General features: G+C 35.8%; 1 protein-coding gene and 1 long non-coding RNA gene across 3 annotated transcripts in view; one reads left to right on the forward strand and one right to left on the reverse strand.

Annotated features, from left to right (window-relative positions):
• Positions 1–2,651: 2,651 nt before the first annotated feature.
• Positions 2,652–4,227, reverse strand: LOC141378060 (uncharacterized). Its single transcript, XR_012391647.1, has 3 exons — positions 4,082–4,227; positions 3,311–3,358; positions 2,652–2,725 (listed from the first exon to the last, which is right to left on the reverse strand). It is a non-coding gene; the product is annotated as an uncharacterized lncRNA (long non-coding RNA).
• Positions 3,760–18,888, forward strand: part of jarid2a (jumonji and AT-rich interaction domain containing 2a) — a 96,875-nt gene continuing 81,746 nt past the window's right edge. For both annotated transcript variants that reach the window (XR_012391635.1, XM_001345849.9), the window contains exon 1: positions 3,760–4,324. Coding sequence is in view for 1 of the 2 variants with exons in the window: in XM_001345849.9 (XP_001345885.4) it covers positions 4,280–4,324 (45 nt within the window). In the remaining variant the exon portion in view is untranslated. The remainder of the gene's footprint in view (positions 4,325–18,888) is intronic.

Consider the following 18,888-nt stretch of genomic DNA (forward strand, 5'->3'; position numbering starts at 1 on the left):
TAACAGAATAACTTATGATAACGGTCCACAAAGTTCATTCATTTATTTTCTTGTCAGCTTAGTCCCTTTATTAACTCTGGGTTGCCACAGCGGAATGAACCGCCAACTTATCCAGCATGTTTTTACACAGCGGATGCCCTTTCCAACTGCAACCCATTTCTGGTAAGCATCCACACACACACAGACACTCATACACTACGGGCAGTTTAGCCTTCCCAATTCACCTGTACTGCATGTCTTTGGACTGTGGGGGAAGCCGGAGCATCCGGAGGAAATCCATGCGAACACAGGAAGAACATACAAACTCCACACAGAAACGCCAACTGACTCAGCCGAGGTTCAAACCAGCAACCCAGCGACCTTCTTGCTGTGAGGCGACAGCACTACCTACTGCGCCACTGCGTCGCCGGTGTGTGTATGTGAATGGTCCACAACAGCCAAATTTAAATGTTATAGAAAAATATTAAGTACAAAATTTTAAAAAGAGGAAAAATCAATAGAAGCAAATAAATTGAAAAATGTAAGTTGTAATTTGTTGCAATATTTTGCTTGAATGTAATGGTATTAACTTTCAATTTCTTAATATGTTTGATGACTAAAATATAATTTTAATACATATATCTGTTTAATGAATATGTTTTGTTTAAAATTCATTGCCTATATTTACTGAAAAATTTATACAAATATTCAATTTTAAAATGGGGTGTACTTAATTGTACTGAGCACTGTAACTATGGCATTTGGCATTGTAAAACTACTTTCCTCAAGTGTTTGGTAGTACACTGGTTTAATCATCTGACAAAAACCATTACCGATATCTTGCAGTTTGATTTTCCTGTTGGCATTTACAACTCTAGAGTAATGAAATGGGCACTTGTGCTGTGATATGCCCCTGATACCTCTTGAGGTTATTTTTAACGCTGTTCCAATTAAAGGGGCCTATCTGCCCTCAGGCTCTGGCTGAATGATAACGTTCTTCCTGCTAGAAAGACAAAGACTAGACTTCAGCAGATCTTACAGCTGCACAATCAGGAATATTCCAGCACCATTTCCAGCTAATAAAAACGCAAAGGAAACAACAGCTGGAAATTAAGCAGCCTGTACTGTTTTCTAAGCATTATGGAGATTATACATCAAAATGACAATAATAAATGTCCCTTTTCTCTGTTATTTTTGTAACTCGATGGTAATGCACACATTGTTAGCTCTTGATAAATTGCTTGTTCTCATTTGTAAGTCCGCTTGCATAGTGTCCACTAAATCAAATCGAACAAACTTGTACAAATAAATAACAGAATATGACGCAAAATGAATGACTCATAACACTGCACACTGTAATGAGGAAAATACCCCATCAGATTCATCCCCATATACTGGAATTGCTGATCGGTGCGTTTATTTTTAGAAATAATCCATGGATTATCACAGAGAGGGGTTTGCTATAATCCTTAAAGACTCCTTGATTTCACCAACATTGGCATAGTACAATGCATTCTGGGATATGCTGGCAGATGTGGATCAGTGTCTATAAGGGTGTGCCCTTAAAGCATTTAAGGGTTTCCATGTGAATTGTGTCGCATTTATGTTCATTTTCATTTTATATGCTACTGATTAGAAATAAATGATAAATTGACACTACTGATTTCAATCTGATATTGGCAAATGAATCAGGATGAAGGCAAATGAAAGTGCTTTTTATTTTGCATGATTTACAGACTCAAATCTGGATTAAATAATTAGAATCCATTGTATGAAATGAAAAAAAAAGAGTTAAATAAATAAACACTGCTATTGTAAAACTTACTATATATATATATATATATATATATATATATATATATATATATATATATATATATATATATATATATATATATATATATATATATATATATAATCTCTGTTAATGTTTGTTCATGTAATGAAGAAATTGCCTCAATTTACTTATCAGTTAAACTCTTTTGGCCTTAAATAATTATCAAAAAAATTAAGTTAACATTTCAATAATTTAATAAAATATTTAAAAGCTTACACGTCTTTGATTTGAGTTATTGTTTTGTGATTTTGTCCCTCTTTCATTTTTTTGTGTATCAATATAAATCCCAATCAAATTAAATTGTTCTAAACAAAAGTAATTAAAAGTAACCCGAAATTAATCAGAATACATGATTTTAAATGAGTATTATAATACTTGGTTTCTAACTTTAATTAGATGATGTGATTTGTAAGCAAGTCCTGTTATGGGGTCCAAGCACTGAAACTCAAAACTTTCTCTTTCTCTGAGGATATTTTTTTCTCTATAGATTATTTTTTTGTTTGTTTGTTCTTTGTAAACAAACTGCATGCTAAAATATATTTTGAGTGAAACTTTTATCTTCTTTTATGATTATTTTCTTTTATTGTTGACATTTTTTGACGTTTTGATTTTGAACAAAGCCTGAGATCCACACAACAAAAAAATAAATAAAATAAAAACAGTAATACTGTAATAAAAGGTACAAAATCAGGATTGAAACATCAGACAGTCTCTCTCATTTAACCAAAATTGTACAGTTTTTTTTTACTGGCATCATTTATTTTAGCTGTAGTGTATTCCAAACTAATAATGTCCAGTAGATAGAGACTCCAGGATCAGCTGGAGCAGATGAATCCAGCCATATTTTTAGTATTTTTTTTTTTTGTGCAGCAGCAGCAGTCAGAACAACTGACCTCCAACTGAGTCCTTCTTTGGTTGATAGATAAGGAGAATGATGAATCGTTCAGCATGAGAAAAAGCAATGGGTCGCATGAACTTTTATCTTCTTAATGTAAAATTAAAAACAATAAACTTACAACAACAACAAAAAAACAATTATCTAACTAACTATGTGCAATTAAATAGCCATATTTGTGGTTAGATATTAATATTTGCGTGTGTAGTATTGAAGAAACATTCCACTATTCATGGGGGCCCCAGTTTCGAAAAGAAGTAACATTAAAATCTTATTGGTTAAAGACAGATTTTGCAACATATACTATCGAAAATGCAGGGTTCCACACAATTCATTCATGTTGTCCCCAAAAAATCAAATCCATTAACTTTTCAACACTTTCAACAAATTTATGTTTATTGAACATTAAAAAATTAAGTTGTCCCAATGAAATCTGAAAGATTGTGTTGTTTCAGCTCATTTAATAAAGTAGTTTGAACATGTAAAAAATATTTTTTGAGTGTATGATAGAAATTTAGTAAAATAGCTATATGATTAATATAGGCTTCTTGACATTGGTTGGGGCCCCTAATTTCCCGGGGTCCTAAGCCGCTGCTTACCTTGCTTATTGGCAAAGTCCACCCCTGATTCTATGGTCGGTTCCATTCCTGCAAAAAATAATAATAATAATAATAAAAAACTCTTCATAATAAAAAAAGCACATTTTAAAAGTTTTTGACACAAAGAAAATCTTTTTTTTTTGAGGAACCAAATATTTTTTGTCTATTCCATCTCTGCAAACCCCCCCTATTTGAAAGAATGCAGTCTTTTTTATGCATAATTGTTTTCATGAACTTATTATACAGTAATTACAATTGGCAGCTCAGTCAAATACCGTTTAGTAATAATAGTTCAGAATCCATAGGGCTAAAGGAAGTTCAAACATGTTAAAAGACCAGATTAGTGAGGTGTTTCGAGACAGCCTTTTTAAATGTACCGCTAAACGTGCTGAGGGTGAATGATAGGACGGATCCTCCTATGAAAGACGCCACTAGGTCGCATTAACATCGGTGCCATTGAGTTCACACAATATGAGGGAGCACAGCGGCAGGCAAAAACCAACTCCAGATTTTTCAAATCGGTGCGTTTGGCCGTTTTGTACCCGCATAATGTAACAGTAAACGACACGTTACGAGCTACGAGAATGGGAGCCAAAAGCTGGCTTTTATTTTGACTGCAAGAATGTGGTGCGGGGAGCCCTGACAATACGCCGTTCAGCTTTCAAATGGAAGATTGGCTATTCCAGCTCGTTTCGGTGGAAATGTTGCCGCTGCTTTTTTCACACAGACCCTTTTTAATCGCCATGGATCTTCGGATTTGGATTCTTTTACCTCTGTCGTGTCTTGGGCTGTGAAAAAGAGAAAGACAGGCTACGCCGATCGACCGGGATACAACGTTCTCTGCCTACCTCGACATTTTGCTACCAGGGATTTAAATAATCACGTGCTACAACAACGGAAAGATTTTTTCTTCTTAATAAGAATTGATGTGGCCGTCTGACCTTTAATGAGTTCAACCTGGAGGGCAAAATGAGTAGGGAAAGGCCGAAGAGAAATATCATTCAAAAGAAATTTGTAAGTGCAAATTTTGTCGTTTAATCCTTTACGTGACCATCGAATTTAGTGGCATCTGCCTTGTAATTTGTATTAATCACACCGCTGTTTCCCCCCTGTTAAGGTAACATCAGGTTTGCTGACAGAATTGGGTCAGATGTTATAAACGAGCAGTCCGTGAACCATCTTCAGTGTGAATTAAGGGTTAAGGACGGGCTGGCCGATGCGTATCTCGCTGTTGACCCAAATAATGCATTGGGCTTTTGAAGTGTACCTTGATACGTTTCGCATTTCCGGTGTCTGTGTTTGTTTCCACTGTCTGTCAGGTTTGTCATAAAGGAGCTCCTGTCGATGTAGACGACCGTCTCGCGACACTACCGTGGTCAGTTTGTGGTCGTGTGTGTGTTTGCGGTCGTCATTCTGTAAGTGTGTGTACGTGTGTCTTGGTCGGTTTTTCAATGTCACAAGAACTTAGCTTGTCAAATCGTGGGCAGATGCTTGTGTTGTGGTAAGGGCTGAGGTGGTTTACAGCCTCTCTCTGACCTCCTGCTGTTTGTGTGCTGTGTGCAGACTGACCTCTTTATTGCTAAGATATGCTAAAACTGGTCCTCCACCCCTTCTGCTTTCACTCGGGTCTGATTTAATCCAAGCTCTTTCTTTAGTTATTTTGTCCATCATATGTGATATCCTGATCAGTGGCTAGAGTTATCTTTAACTAAAAAGTAAACATTTTGACTACTTGAACTAATGTTATCTAATAAAATGTTTTTTTTTTTTTTTACTGTAAATAAATGTATATAGATACACTAATTTCATTTAGTTTATTGTGATGTAATGAGGTAACTAAATGTAGCCTATATTAAATAATAAATTAAATTATTCAAAATTATTTGTTTAATTAGTAAATTATATTATTCATAATTAAAGATATATGAAACAAATGATAAAATGACAAAAACAGAACAAATTTGCTAAAATTTTAAGAAAAAAAAAAAGAATTCAAAGCTATTAAATTGTAATAATTGTATTATAAGTATGTATCATAGCAGGTCCACTGGCCCCTTCTTAACGGTTGTGTATAAAAGGCAATGCCATTTTATTTCTTTAGGTTTCTATTGGTTGCAGCCTATTAATTTTTATTTCTAAATCTGTTTGATTTGTCTGGAGGTACAATTCTGCTCGTAAGTTTACACCCCCCCTGCAGAATATAAAAAACTGTAATCATTACAATAAAATAAGCAGGATCGTATAATTGCTTGTTTTATTTTGTTTAGTGCTCTGAATAAACTATTTCACACAACAGCTGTTTATACTCACCAAGGCACAAATGATTATTGAATATCTAGAAATTATCCTAATCAAAAGCTTGCATACTCTTAAATAATACTATCTATTGTTACCTGGATGATCTAAAGTATTTTATGTTTGTGATAGTTGTTAATGAATCCTTTGTTTGTCCCGATCAGTTAAACTGGATACTTTCCTTCAGAAAGTTTACAGCATCTTCTGTATATTGTAGCACTTTCCAACAGTGACAGTGTAGTTTTCACTTTTATTATTTTTTTACAAGGACAACTGAGGGTCTCAAATAAAACCCTAACTAAAAGTAATAACATTCACTGATTCTCAACCAAGTAACACAATGCACTGAGAACAGGGGTGTAAACTTTTAAACAGGATGCTAACTACAGTTTTACATTTTAATTTGATTCAATTTTACATTTTATTTACTGCCTTTCAGCAGCTAATACTTCCATGTTCCCTGAAGACAAAATAAGTACAACGAATGTAAACCAATCATCTATTTATATTTTATAGACATTTCATTGAAAACTGATTTAAAATAATATGTAGGAAAAAGACCTTATTAATATTTCAAAGTATTTAGATTAAGCTGCTAACCTTGATGAAAATGTATGTTACAAATGACTTTTTAAAGAGTGGATTTTGTAATCTGTAGTAAAATACTGTTTTTTTATTATGAAAGCACAGAATTCTGACTCATCGACGTGAAATACATTTTTATAGTAACCTTCCCAACTACCTGGTATTAATGTATGAAATGTGTGCCTTCCTGCCTGCTTGTTCAGATTTGTCAACCATCCAACTCAGAGTTTAGTGCAACACACAAATCCTGTTAAGTGAATAAACCAGTGTTACAGGCATTGACAACGCTGGTGAGTAAAAAGAATATGGATGACAACCACATTTTTGATCATAATCCTTACGTTCTGGTATAATGTAGCAAAGTATAAATGGCTTTTTTTACAACATTTCCCATAATGATAGTTGCCAGTAAATGGGTATCAGGTGATCTTTTGTGGATGTTAAAATCCATTTGACTGCATGTTTTGAGCAATCTGATAAAATGCATTTTCCACTATCTCTGAAAGTGGTCAAGAGTTGGCTTTTTTTTTCTTAACGTTGATTAATTAAAATGCATCTTAATACCAAATGTAAATAGTTCATCAATGAATCTTAAACAGGCGTTTATTAATTTCTTAGATTTGCAAGTGTTTTGGTGAACCCTCGGTTGGAATGCTTTTCGATGTACATAAATAAGAGATATTTAGCAACAGCAATAGTGTCTTGAAGGGGCGGGAGGTAATGCTAGAGAGCATATCATTGGTCTGAAGATTTGATAAACAGAGTTGACATCGGTCGTTGATTCATTTGGCTGTAAGTGACAAAACTAAAAACTTGAAAGTTTATATCTACTTAATGCTCATTTTGTCACTGTTTTGTTGCAATACTGGAATTCCATACAAATTAGTATCGCGAACATTTGAGCGCTGTAGAGCACGTTCTTAAACACCACTGATTTGCCATTGTGTTTATGTGCTCAACAGAAATGATTGTGATTGGCTGTAAAGCTCATCCGTTTATCGAAAACACAGCTGTTTACTGCACCACATTTCAGTACCGTTTGGTATCGAATTCCAGTATCATGACAACCCTAATCACATACCCCTTGCCTTCTGACATTACATATTGCGACAACACTTAGCAAAGCTCTGTGATTGGTCGGCTTGATATCGGTGACGAGTGTGGGTGGGGCTGAGAGCTGTGGGAGTGGAGCGAGCCTGTTGAAACGAGTGTCTGTTGACAAGTGAGTGTCGAGTTCCATGAAGTAGCTCCAATTAGAAACTTTTGTCTTGATAAAGTTGTTGCACGTCCACTGGTTCCCGCCTCTGAATAAGCCAGTTTGAGATACTTGTACATTAAGGTAGAATTCAGAAAAAAAATCAACAGAGAGCAATCTAAAGTCCCACTGCCAGATAGCATTTTGAAAGTGTTATTGCAGAGCAACTTAAACAGCATGCAGAAGTATAAATGCACCACTACGCGCAAGGCATGCCCTATGGTTCACGGCGATCACTCAACTCCAAAGTGTAAATCAGCCTTTAGAAGAACCATTTTTGGTTACCTAAGGAAGATTAAAAGGTCCATTTTGTCCTTTTTAACAAATCTAATGAACTCTCTATTGAAAACTTTTTATGAAATTAAAAGTTTCTATGGATGTTAAAGTTTCTGCATGGAACTTAAATGTCATTGAAGAACTTTTATTTATTATAAGTTGATGACTAGTTTCAAATTTACGAGTTGTTCTTTGAGGGTTATTGTTTCATTCAGCTTGCTGTCTGAAGTCTTTGTTTACATCAGTTCTTTGATGTTTAATGGCTGCATGGCTGGAAGTACAAGCTCTGAACATTCAGTTTGGTTTTGTGAAGCTGGGAATGATCACTTTAAAGACCATAGCTTCTTTGTATGATGCTCTGTGCTTTGACTTTAGTCAGTATTCACCACAATTCATTGGATAAAATACAGCTGTCTACATCTAGATGTTTACACATGAGGAGACACTAGCACAAACACACATTTAGCGCTTCATGCTAAAATCAATCAGTCGTCAATATGAAGGTCATTTTATGAATAAGCTTAGCATAAACCTCCACTGTTCTTGAAAACTCAAGGCTATAAGTATAAATAGCCCATTATGCATATTGAGACTGAGAATGTTTTACATTCTTCTTTCTCTCTTGCCAAACCGGATATGGAGGGTTACTAAATCAACACAGAGATCAAGAGATTTCTGATTATGACTGCATGAATCAACAGCACTGTTGATATGTCACTTTTCATTGTAAAGCGACCCGCATTTACACAGTATCTCGGCTGTTACACTTCCTATTATGCGATTTGATCTCATTCTTTCGGTTTGAGAATATTATATAATGTCATTCAGGATTAGGTGAGGTTACGGCACACATTATTACTGTGGATTATTGTATCATTACCAAAGTGTAGTGTAAATGAACAGGCTGTAAAAACAGGGAAAGCTGTAAGAAATCGTTTTTCACGCTTTCTCCCGAGCACCATATGTGAAAACAAATCTATTTAATGTGACAACAGAGCAGAAATTGGCAGATATATATCGCTGGGTGTTTACAGTGTGCACAGACCTGCCTCATATGCCAGAGATGGCCATCTAAACTGAAGCGCTGGTGTCCCGCACTTTTTCTTTGGCCTCAGCAGTCAGAGATATTTGATATACTGTTTAGCTGTTTCGGACTCATCCTTGGCATTGGTTTGCTTCAGTCAGTAACAGAGAAGTAAAGCCCATGCTACACTGACCCACTTTAGGTTTGTGCTACATTCACAAACTCCATGAAGGCTAATTCGTTTGAAGTGTTCGCTTTAAATGGGTTTTTATCTCGCAAATATTGTGTGTTTTTGGAAATCTTGAATAACAGGTTTTGTTCGGTAGCTTAACTGGAAAGAAACCAGACGGTAATTTAAATTTTATCAGGTTTCTTCGTAATTAAGTGTGATTTAAATCGGTTTCTGTTATAATATAAGTATATATATTTTTTTGACATTTCTGGTACATGTAAATGACAGAAACATAATGTATTTCATCTTAATATGTTTTTTCACATTAGTCAGTGGATTGCCTTATAATTCTTGGTTCAGACTTGTGGGTTTCATGATATATTGCAGGGCTCGAAATTAACTTTTTTACTTGGTAGCACCGGTGCTCCCAACTTCAAATATTTAGGAGCACCAAAAAAATTTTAGGAGCACCAGAAAAAATTTAGGAGCACCCACCAAAAATGAATGAGCACCGCTGCAAATAGTTTTTTAAGGGATTTTTTGTATTTTAAAACAACATTAATAGGACTGACAAAACACAGAAACAACTATCTAACTAATGCTGCGAAGACATTGATATTTGTGTGCAATAATTCCAAAAGGAATGTCTAATAATTAGGCCATAGAATATTAATGATGATAAAAAATGACAATAATAGTAACAATGAATTACATTTCTCATTATGATACTGCCTTGAATGTGCATGAATGTAGGTTATTTACTATAAAAAGTCTGTTACTTTATGAAAAATAATTGTATAGTTTGCATCAAACAAAAATGAAGCATTGCAGTAAGAAATATTTATTTTGTACTGTTGTTTTTATATGCACGTCAATTTAATAAATAATATTTCTGCTACAAAACAAACAAAAGATCATAATAAATCATTCAATTCAATGATGAAAGCTGCAAAGCAGTCATCAGTAAATAAATATAAAAATAATATACACCTCAAGAAAGAATAGACAAGAGAAAGTAAGTAAAGTCTCACTTCTATCACTCTTTAAAAGTTTTGGTTTCAGTTTGTGTCAATTTAAAGGTTCAGTCTGAGCTGATCTTCATTTTTCTGTGTTAGTGGAAAAGCTGGCGAGTCAGCCGACCCAATTTATGCGCAGGCAGAGCAGGATTCTTGCGCTAACCATCGGCGCAATACCGGTCTTTGTTATGAGCCGCAGTTTCAGTGTAAACTTAGTAAAGGCGAGCTTCTTTGGCGATAATGTGTTTAGTATTAGATTTGACTTTTAGCGGACATTTGCGCTGAACACGCAGTGAATGCAACGCATGGAGATTCGGACGCCTTCTCCAAGAAGCGCGCTCGATTGATCTCAGCTGGCGGATCATTATTCACCACGTGACGTGTCATGATCGCTTTCATCTGCGCCTCAACTTTAGGTGGGGTTTGCAAACCTGTGTGCTTTAAGTTTTCACTCTTCAGCCGTTTGCATTTCCCGTGGTCATAAAAGCTCCTTCCCTGTCATCTGACAGCGGAAAACCTTGAGTAAATGACAGCTAATATGAACCAATATAGCGGCAGCAGGGAAGAGCGATTCAGCACGTTTTTACAAAAAAATCAAAACAGGTCGCACTACAACCATTATCTGCAGTCGCACTAATGCTCCCAGATATATTATGAGGTCGCATAGATTCATTTTCGGGCGCATATGCGACCAAAATGGTCGCAATTTCGAGCCCTGTATTGTTTCTACATGTGGTTTGAAATATTGGGCCTGAGGAAACACTTAACAGTGTTCGTTTTGCATGTGTATTTACATGAGTAATGAACAATAATACTAATGGACTACATGGATTTAGAGAGTAATTATTTTGTGGAGTGGATTGTTATATTAATTATATTAATGTGTTATGTGAGATGCTTGCTGACACGGTAAAATAGAGTTAAATATGGTCAGATTTGTAATTTAACACCCTAACAACAGAATTGAATCGCCACTGATGTCACTCACTGATTTGTTATATTGATCTAATTTTATTTTTGTCAACATTATTAATATTGTCTGATCATTAATTACTTGTGATTATTTTTCAAGAACAGTTAAACAAATGTACAAGCTCAGCTGTATGCATCTTATTAGGATAAGTTTATGTTTTTTTTTTAAATAAAAATCCCAAAATGAATGATCAGTTTAATTGTCGTCTTCATGTTTTGCATAATTTTTAGATCATTTATGTTTTACATTTCAAGCGTTGAACCAATAGTAGGGCTGTGCAATTTGGCGGAAATATCTAATTGTATTTTTATTTTTTTTGATAGATATTGCGATTTGATTTGTGGTTTAATTTTGTAGTCAAACTTCAGCTAAATATCTGTAAGCCGTGGCAAAAATCCTGCAACAGCTTCTAAAAATGACCAATATGACTTAGAAACTAAAATATTCCCATATTACCAATGCTGTTTTTTAAATATACATTAATTTGTTTATTAATGCTTCTGAAGCATCAAATGCCATTATCTTGCACTTTCCTGTTTGTTTATTTTAATGTGGGTGTTCCACATAGTTTGGTTGCGCAATTTTGATTGGGCAGAACAAAAATGTGCTCACTCAACTGGCTAGTTAGACTACACAGACGACAGTCACGCATTTGCTCTGGGCAGGGGAAATGAAATAATACATAAATATTTCATATCACAGCCTCTTGCGATTAGCTAATTGCAACATTTTAAATTGCGATTGTGATTCAATTTTGGTTAGTTGCACAGATATAACTAATATAGATTTGACCATTTTGTTAGTTTTTGATTGCCTAAGTACCATTTGGTAACCTAAGCTATATTTTTTGATGGCATGGGGGCTCAGTGGTTACCACTGTCACCTCACAGCAAGAAGGTTGCTGGTTCAAGTTTCAGCTGGACCAATTGGCATTTTTGTGTGGAGTTTGTATGTTCTCCCTGTGTTGGCGTGGGTTTCCTTCGGGTGCTCCGGTTTCCCCTACAATCCAAAGACAGTAGGTATAGGTGAATTGAATAAGCTAAATTGCCTGTAGTGTGTGAATAAGTGTGTATGGGTGTTTACCAATACTGGGTTGCAGCTGGAAGGGCATCTGCTGCGTAAAACATATGCTGGAAAAGTTGGTGGTTCATTCTGCTGTGTCGACCCCAGATTATTAAAGGGACTAAGCCGAAAAGAAAATGAATAAATGAATGCTATATATTTTATGAGTGTAGATCAGATGTGTATCTGTTTCAGAATAAATAATAAATAAATTAACTTATTATTTTGAACATAAATATATCTAGTTGAGTATGGAACATGATTTTACTCAAATTAAGAAGTCTTTTTATGTTTTAAAGATTTTGCTTGTGATTAATATGCTTTTATGGGTGTACAATTATTATTTCTTTACATTTTTTAAATAACTCAAATTAATTGATTATTATTTACATACACACCACATGAGCATTTGTATTGTCAACACTGCTAATCTATATTTTAATAATCCGAAGTGATGAGCTAAACTACAAATATGATTAATATCACATGTGTTGTCTGCAATCATACAGCCTCGTTGCGTTTTATCTGTGTAATGAAATTCTGTGGCTGTGTTATCACTCTCAAATAAAACAAAGGATGATGTAAAAACTGCAGGCTGCTTGTAATGGCTGCTTCATGCCTTCGTCTCAGACGTGTCCAGCTGTGCACTAATTGATGCAGTCATCCCAAACCCCAAGGAGATGCACTGTTTTAGCTTGCTGAATTGGGGACAGTTGTTGCTGTGGCATTTTTTGAAATCCGATATTTAATCAAGAAACGTGTCTGGCGTTTGTCTATTGATTTAATGGATTTTTCACTTGTTTTTTGAGAGATGATACTCTCAGATTTCATAAATGGCAATTTGATGTTTAAAGGCTCCGGTAAAACTTTGACAAGCAAATGTTGTTTTTAATGATTGATAGTATGTAGTTTAGAGTATCAATGCCTTTCTGAGGGGACTCTCTTTGTTTGCTGCTGTAAACAAAGCAGCTTAGGATGTGAGCACATTACTCTTCACTTCATAGCCTCGATTGAATGAAACATGGATGAAAATTAGTGCAAGCTGACTTCACCAGTGTCATTTGAACTTTCAGACTTCATAACAATTGTATTTTTCTCTATACATTGCCTCTTTACAAAGGATCAAATGTTGCCTTCCTCATTTGTAAGACACTTTGGATAAAAGCATCTGCTAAATAAAAATGTTATGGTGCAACATCTCAAAATATGCAAAAATAACAAAGAAAAACACATGACATCAACTGAGATAGACGGATTTTATGCTATAAGAAGCTATGCAATAAGGTACATTAGAAACACATTTGTGATCACAAATCAGTCTTTTTTGGACAGGTTTATTTTTGGCTATACACTGCTTGATTTACAAAATGATGATAGATATTTAATTTTTGCTACAAGTCATTAGAATATTAAGTAAATGAAGATATTTTTTAGTTTTTTGCTTTAATACATAGTTTTCTATTAGTAAAGTGCATGACTAGGCACTTAATTTAGACACCAAATTTAGTCTTATTTCATACATCAATGCATGAAAACTCCAACAGCGGCTCATTCTGAAAACATAGCCCTATATACATTTCTGGAGATCTTGAATTATGAAGCAAGAGAAACGTATGGCTGCATTTCGTCTTTAAAATGACCGCTTACCTCCATATGGACAGCTTTTCCGCTGTTACCAGTTTGCCCATTGCATGTAGAAGTCAAAATATATTCTAGAAATAAGCCTCTGGTGGATTTGCGAAAACAAAAACGGCAAAAAACATAGCTCCTGGGATGTATTTTGCTCTCTCCAAAAATGTATAAAGGCGTACGTAACGAGAATGAGTCTGTATTGGAAAACTTGTGTATTCAGCTTTTAGTTAATAAAAAAATCTGTTTCAGAAAACTTTCCTGTAAGGGGTTGTGGTGCAGGGTCAGAGCTATCAAATACATTCTTTGACGCACAGCAAAAAAAAACTTGTGTGATTTTGTCTTAACAGATCATTTGATTGAACAACTGACTTTCTAGAACACTACTCTCATTGGACACCATGCAAAATGCTGTTTTAGTTTTTCATCAACGATTTGGTTAATTTTCTTTATGTCTTACAAGGTTTATTGCCAAACATCTGACAATTGCCTTTTAATCAGCCTCTTTTTATCACTATGGTTTTCTCCTGGTTGCAGCAACTTTTTTTATTGTTGATAATTTGTGCCAGTTTTGTTGGCTTACGCTTATGGATATATAAAAAATATATACTAAATTTCAAAGTCTGTCAAAAAGTTGCATTGCATCGTATCATATTGTAAGATAAAGGGATAGTTCAGGCCACAATTAAAACAAGGTGTCTGCGTGGTCTTAAAAAGTATTAAAAGTTGATTCAATTATGAATTAATTATGAGAAAATTTAGGCCCTTAAAAGGTATTAAAAAGTCTTAAACAGGTTTTAATGAGGTCTTAAATTTTATTCAAGCATTGTCCAAAGTGTTTGATTCCAAAAAAGCATAAATTTATTTATTTTCCTCCTAATATTAACAATGACGTACTACATCCATGCGATTAGTTTGGGCAGGGGCGCATCCGGCCAAGCTCCTCTGTCTGGGTGATGTCATGTAATTTGTGTCAAACGTGGGAAGGCGTGGCCACTTGAGTGACAGCTATGTCTCGATGGTTGCCGTAACTTCACCTCAGCTGATTCCAGATGATTTGCTGCTGATTTCGGAATATACATCGTATTTCTGTGTTGATTTATGTGGCTTTACACAGTCAGTTGCTTTTTGGAACTATTTCCATATCTAAAATGTGTTCGTTTAATTTAAGATAATTTATTATTTATAATTTTCCTTATACCTGTAATGCACTCCAGAATCTGACAGATTGATTAACTGTATGCTTTAAAACAGTCATCTGAAACAATGTCATAAATGTCATGCCTGGATTTCATCAATAGCCTTGCATTTACTAACACAGACCATATTTGAAGTATTTGAAAATAATTGGCGTTTTCCTGCTGTGGAAAAGCATCATAAGAACAATGTTGTTTAGTGGCTCAAAGTATTAGAACAGTGTTTTTGAAGGACTAAACACTTTACTGATATATTGTTCAAACAAGCACATTTAGTCAGAACACAAACAAGTCACAGATTGTGAAGTTTAAAGTGTTTCAAAATACTAACAGGCGCCTATAGCTCCACTTCGCTCTTTGCCCTTATTTGGTTACCCTCGGTTGGAGTGATGACGCGCAAACAAAATGACGCAGGTTGGCCATGCCCAATTGTAGCTTCTTTCGTGCTTTTCAGAAATTCATGGGTAAGTCGCAGATACTACATCCATATCTTTTCCAGTCTATGAGTGAAACCAAAGAGCAAAACAGACAGCAAAATGGAAAAATGTAAGTTTGCGTATACTCCTTGTTAGAGAAAGACGAGTTTAAAAATTAGCTGAAGCCTGTCGATATAAAACAACCGCATAATTTATTCTTTCAAGCTTTGTTTCTTCCGAGCTTATCTGAGTTCTGTTCCATGTTTGTGCACCATTGATTTGTTTACTACAACTTTATTAACGACTGTTTATTAACAACTGTTAGTTAGGTCAGGTTTGATGCTGATTAGAACTTGAAGTGGCGATGAGGTCCTAAAATATTCTGAGAAGGTCTTTAAAAAGTCTTGAAAAGAAAAGACCCTGTAAAATTTGAGGATAATATAATAAACCTCAGGCCACCCAACGTGAATCTTTTCTTTTCCACTCTGTAGAACGTTGAAGACACTAAAACTGTGATCTTTTGTGATTCATAAAATTCAAGTCAATAGCACTCTGAGAGTCATAAAGATACAGACAAAACAAAATGAATTTCAGTGGCTCCTGAGGATACACTGAAGCAAAACGATCAACAACTGAACAGTCTTGGCTTGAGGGTGCTGAAATCTCTTTTGATTTGCATCTTCTGATGGAAACACAATGCCATGGGAGATCACAGAGTTTTACATTAGTTTCAGTTTAAGCAAGTATTGTTATTATGTCTGTTGAGATGGAGGGAGGGAAGTGTGAATGTAAAGCATCCAGGTTTGTCACTGGCGTTCTGCTGTTGTCAGGGCAGGAGAGGGGACTGTCATTGGGTGGCTCTGTGCTTCTTTGGCTCTGTCTGCAGCAATTTGTCTTCACAGCGAGGTGAATGTGTAGAGGCTGTTGTCACTGGAAACAAAGTGTCCTTGATAAGCGAATCCTGTATGGGCGCAGGTTTGTGGGAACTCCCTGGAGCATTGAGTCCTTTGTGGTTTTACAGTTGGTGAAGATTGTGTTGCTGAATCTGGGAAGATCAAAACATGTATTTGCAATGTAAGCATAAAGTTCAGCGTTTTTTAATTTGTTTATTTTTTTGAAGAGGTGTAGGCTGTCAGTTATTTTTGGTTTTCATTATTTTGTTCATTTAGCACTTTTGGTGTTCTGAGTTTTCCATCAGATTTTTGTTGATGGAAAAAATAAAATATATAATCAACATAGGTTCATTCTGAAAACGTAGTCCTGTATACATTTCTGAAGATCACAAATTATGTAGCCAGAAGTAAGTATGTCTGCATTTTGTCTTTAAAACGATCGATATGGGGCGGTATGACGCCATTGCTTTTCATGCTTACCAGCTGACCGCTTACCTCCATATGGACTGCTTTCTTATGTTTCCATCCAAAAATGCGAATGATCTTTATGTGCAAAACTGGATCATCGAATGAATGATTTGCGAATAAAGCAGGGTTTCCATCCAACGAGTCAAAGTGAACAAAATCGTCACTTCCTGATTAACTGGGGCCAAATATCAACAGTAAAAACTGAATTTGCTGCAGTAGGACAAGCTGCGTCAATCTTTTCTTCATCTAATAAGTGACTTGACACGTTGTGAACACACAGTGGCATTTGAAGGTGTCAGACGCGAACCACAGACACTCTTGATTTTGGAGTTCATTAATAATATAAAAACACTAATACTGTTACGATAACTAGCGATCGTTCGTCATAGATTGCTGGTTCTCCCACACAACAAACCATGGACTACACTTCCGCCTTCTCCTGGACTACATATTTATACATGCTCTCCGATCACACTTACACATGCTCACTCATCTAGACTGATTACATTCTCACCACCTGAGCCTTGTCAGAGACTGATTGCACTCACTACTTAAACCACTTGTTAATCTGTTAGTCTTGTGAATCTGTTGATGACATTACAACGCGTTCTCCTAGTCTTGTCTTCCCGTATCTTGATCTTAGCCTTGCTTATCCTTGTTATCCTGTTTAGTCGCCTGCCTTACGACTTATTGCCTGTTTATACGACTACGATTCTGGACTGCCTGTTTATACCCGTTTATACCCTACAGTGTGCTCAGCATAATGGTTTGTCCATTCACACACATTTTCATCATCACATGATCTCATAACAAAATCACATGACCTTTTTTAATGCGCATACTGGAGTTTGTGCGGTAGAAGTGTTTCCATCGTAGCTGGTGCGCATCTTTTCTTATCAAATAAAAAGTTTATCCTACTCAGTTATGCGCATACGTTTTTTAAGGCGCATTTTCAAAATGTATGCGTTTCCATCAACTGTTTTTTTATATGCAAATGCAAAATGCTCATAAAAATAGGTGGATGGAAATATTGCTACTGTTACCAGTTTGTCCAGTGGCTCGCCATGTACGTCGGCATATTTGAGACGCAGAGAAGAATTGACCACAATGATGGGGATTCGAGTCCATCAAACGATTCCAGAAAACGGGTTAAACAAAAAAAAAAGCCGAAAAATTTAATAAACAAGTAAATAACAGGGTGAGAATCTGGTAAAATCTGAAATCGTGGTAAAAATCAGGCAAGTGCTTTTCTTTATCTGCATAGTTTTTTTTAACTGTCGATTGGGCTTAGGAAAGTGAGTGGGCAGGTCAATCGGTGCTTTTAAAAACACTATTGGTTGGGTTTAGGGAAGGAGGAGGGTGTGTCAATTGATCGCTTATCAGTCAGTCAGCCAACCTCTGGTGGATTTACATGAGAACAGCAAGCACAAATGGATAGGGATGTCCCGATCCGATATTTATATCGGAAGTTCGTCCGATATCAGTCCAAAAAGTTATATCGGACTGTGTTAAAAATCTTCGATTTAAGCAGTCCGATGTGCTCTTAACTCCGTTACAGCTATTCTATCCAGCAGCATTCAGAGGCAGCGTGCAAAGCCCACGTGATCACAACACTGCTTGCTAGCAAAGTGTCTAATATTTAACATGCTCTTCACACTAAGTTATGATGTATTACGATAGAAATCTATTGTGACGGTAGCACACGCTGACGCTATCAACAACAGCACGTCTAACGTTACTGGTTTATTTACTTCACGTCAAGCGATCTTTAGATTTTATTGTATACGCTGCTAAGCAACACAAGGCATCGAATGGCGACGTAGCACACATCGTGCGAGCCTCAATTCGGTCAAGGCATATCGTGGTGCATCCAGTGTGATATAATAAGACTTTACCTCAGCGGCTTGATTTTGTGTGCGTGTAAATACTCCGCCACGGAGTCGCGTGCTCTGCCGGTGCAGACCCACAGAGACTTTAGCTTTGAGAAGAGTGCAAGAACACGCGAAAAAGAAAAGCCTTTTACTAAATAGACTGATCCAGCTCATTATTTAGGGTGAAAATACCTCCTCTTTTTCCCGGACATGTCCTCTATTTGGCACTTAAAAAATGCATTTAGCCAAGATTTCTAAATCGCTTAACATATCCAGGATTCTGCTTTCTTTAGCTGCGTTTCTACATTACTTTATACGCAAACTTTGGCCGGTGCATCTCAATCTCTCAGCAGCACCAGACTAGAGAGGGAGCAGATTTGACCTTTCAGTGGTGCACATAGATAGTAGGAGTGAAATAGTGGATTTCTTATTCTTTATTTCATTTTT

The sequence above is a fragment of the Danio rerio genome, chromosome 16 (genome assembly GCF_049306965.1).
Source record: "Danio rerio strain Tuebingen ecotype United States chromosome 16, GRCz12tu, whole genome shotgun sequence".
Lineage (NCBI taxonomy): Eukaryota > Metazoa > Chordata > Actinopteri > Cypriniformes > Danionidae > Danio > Danio rerio.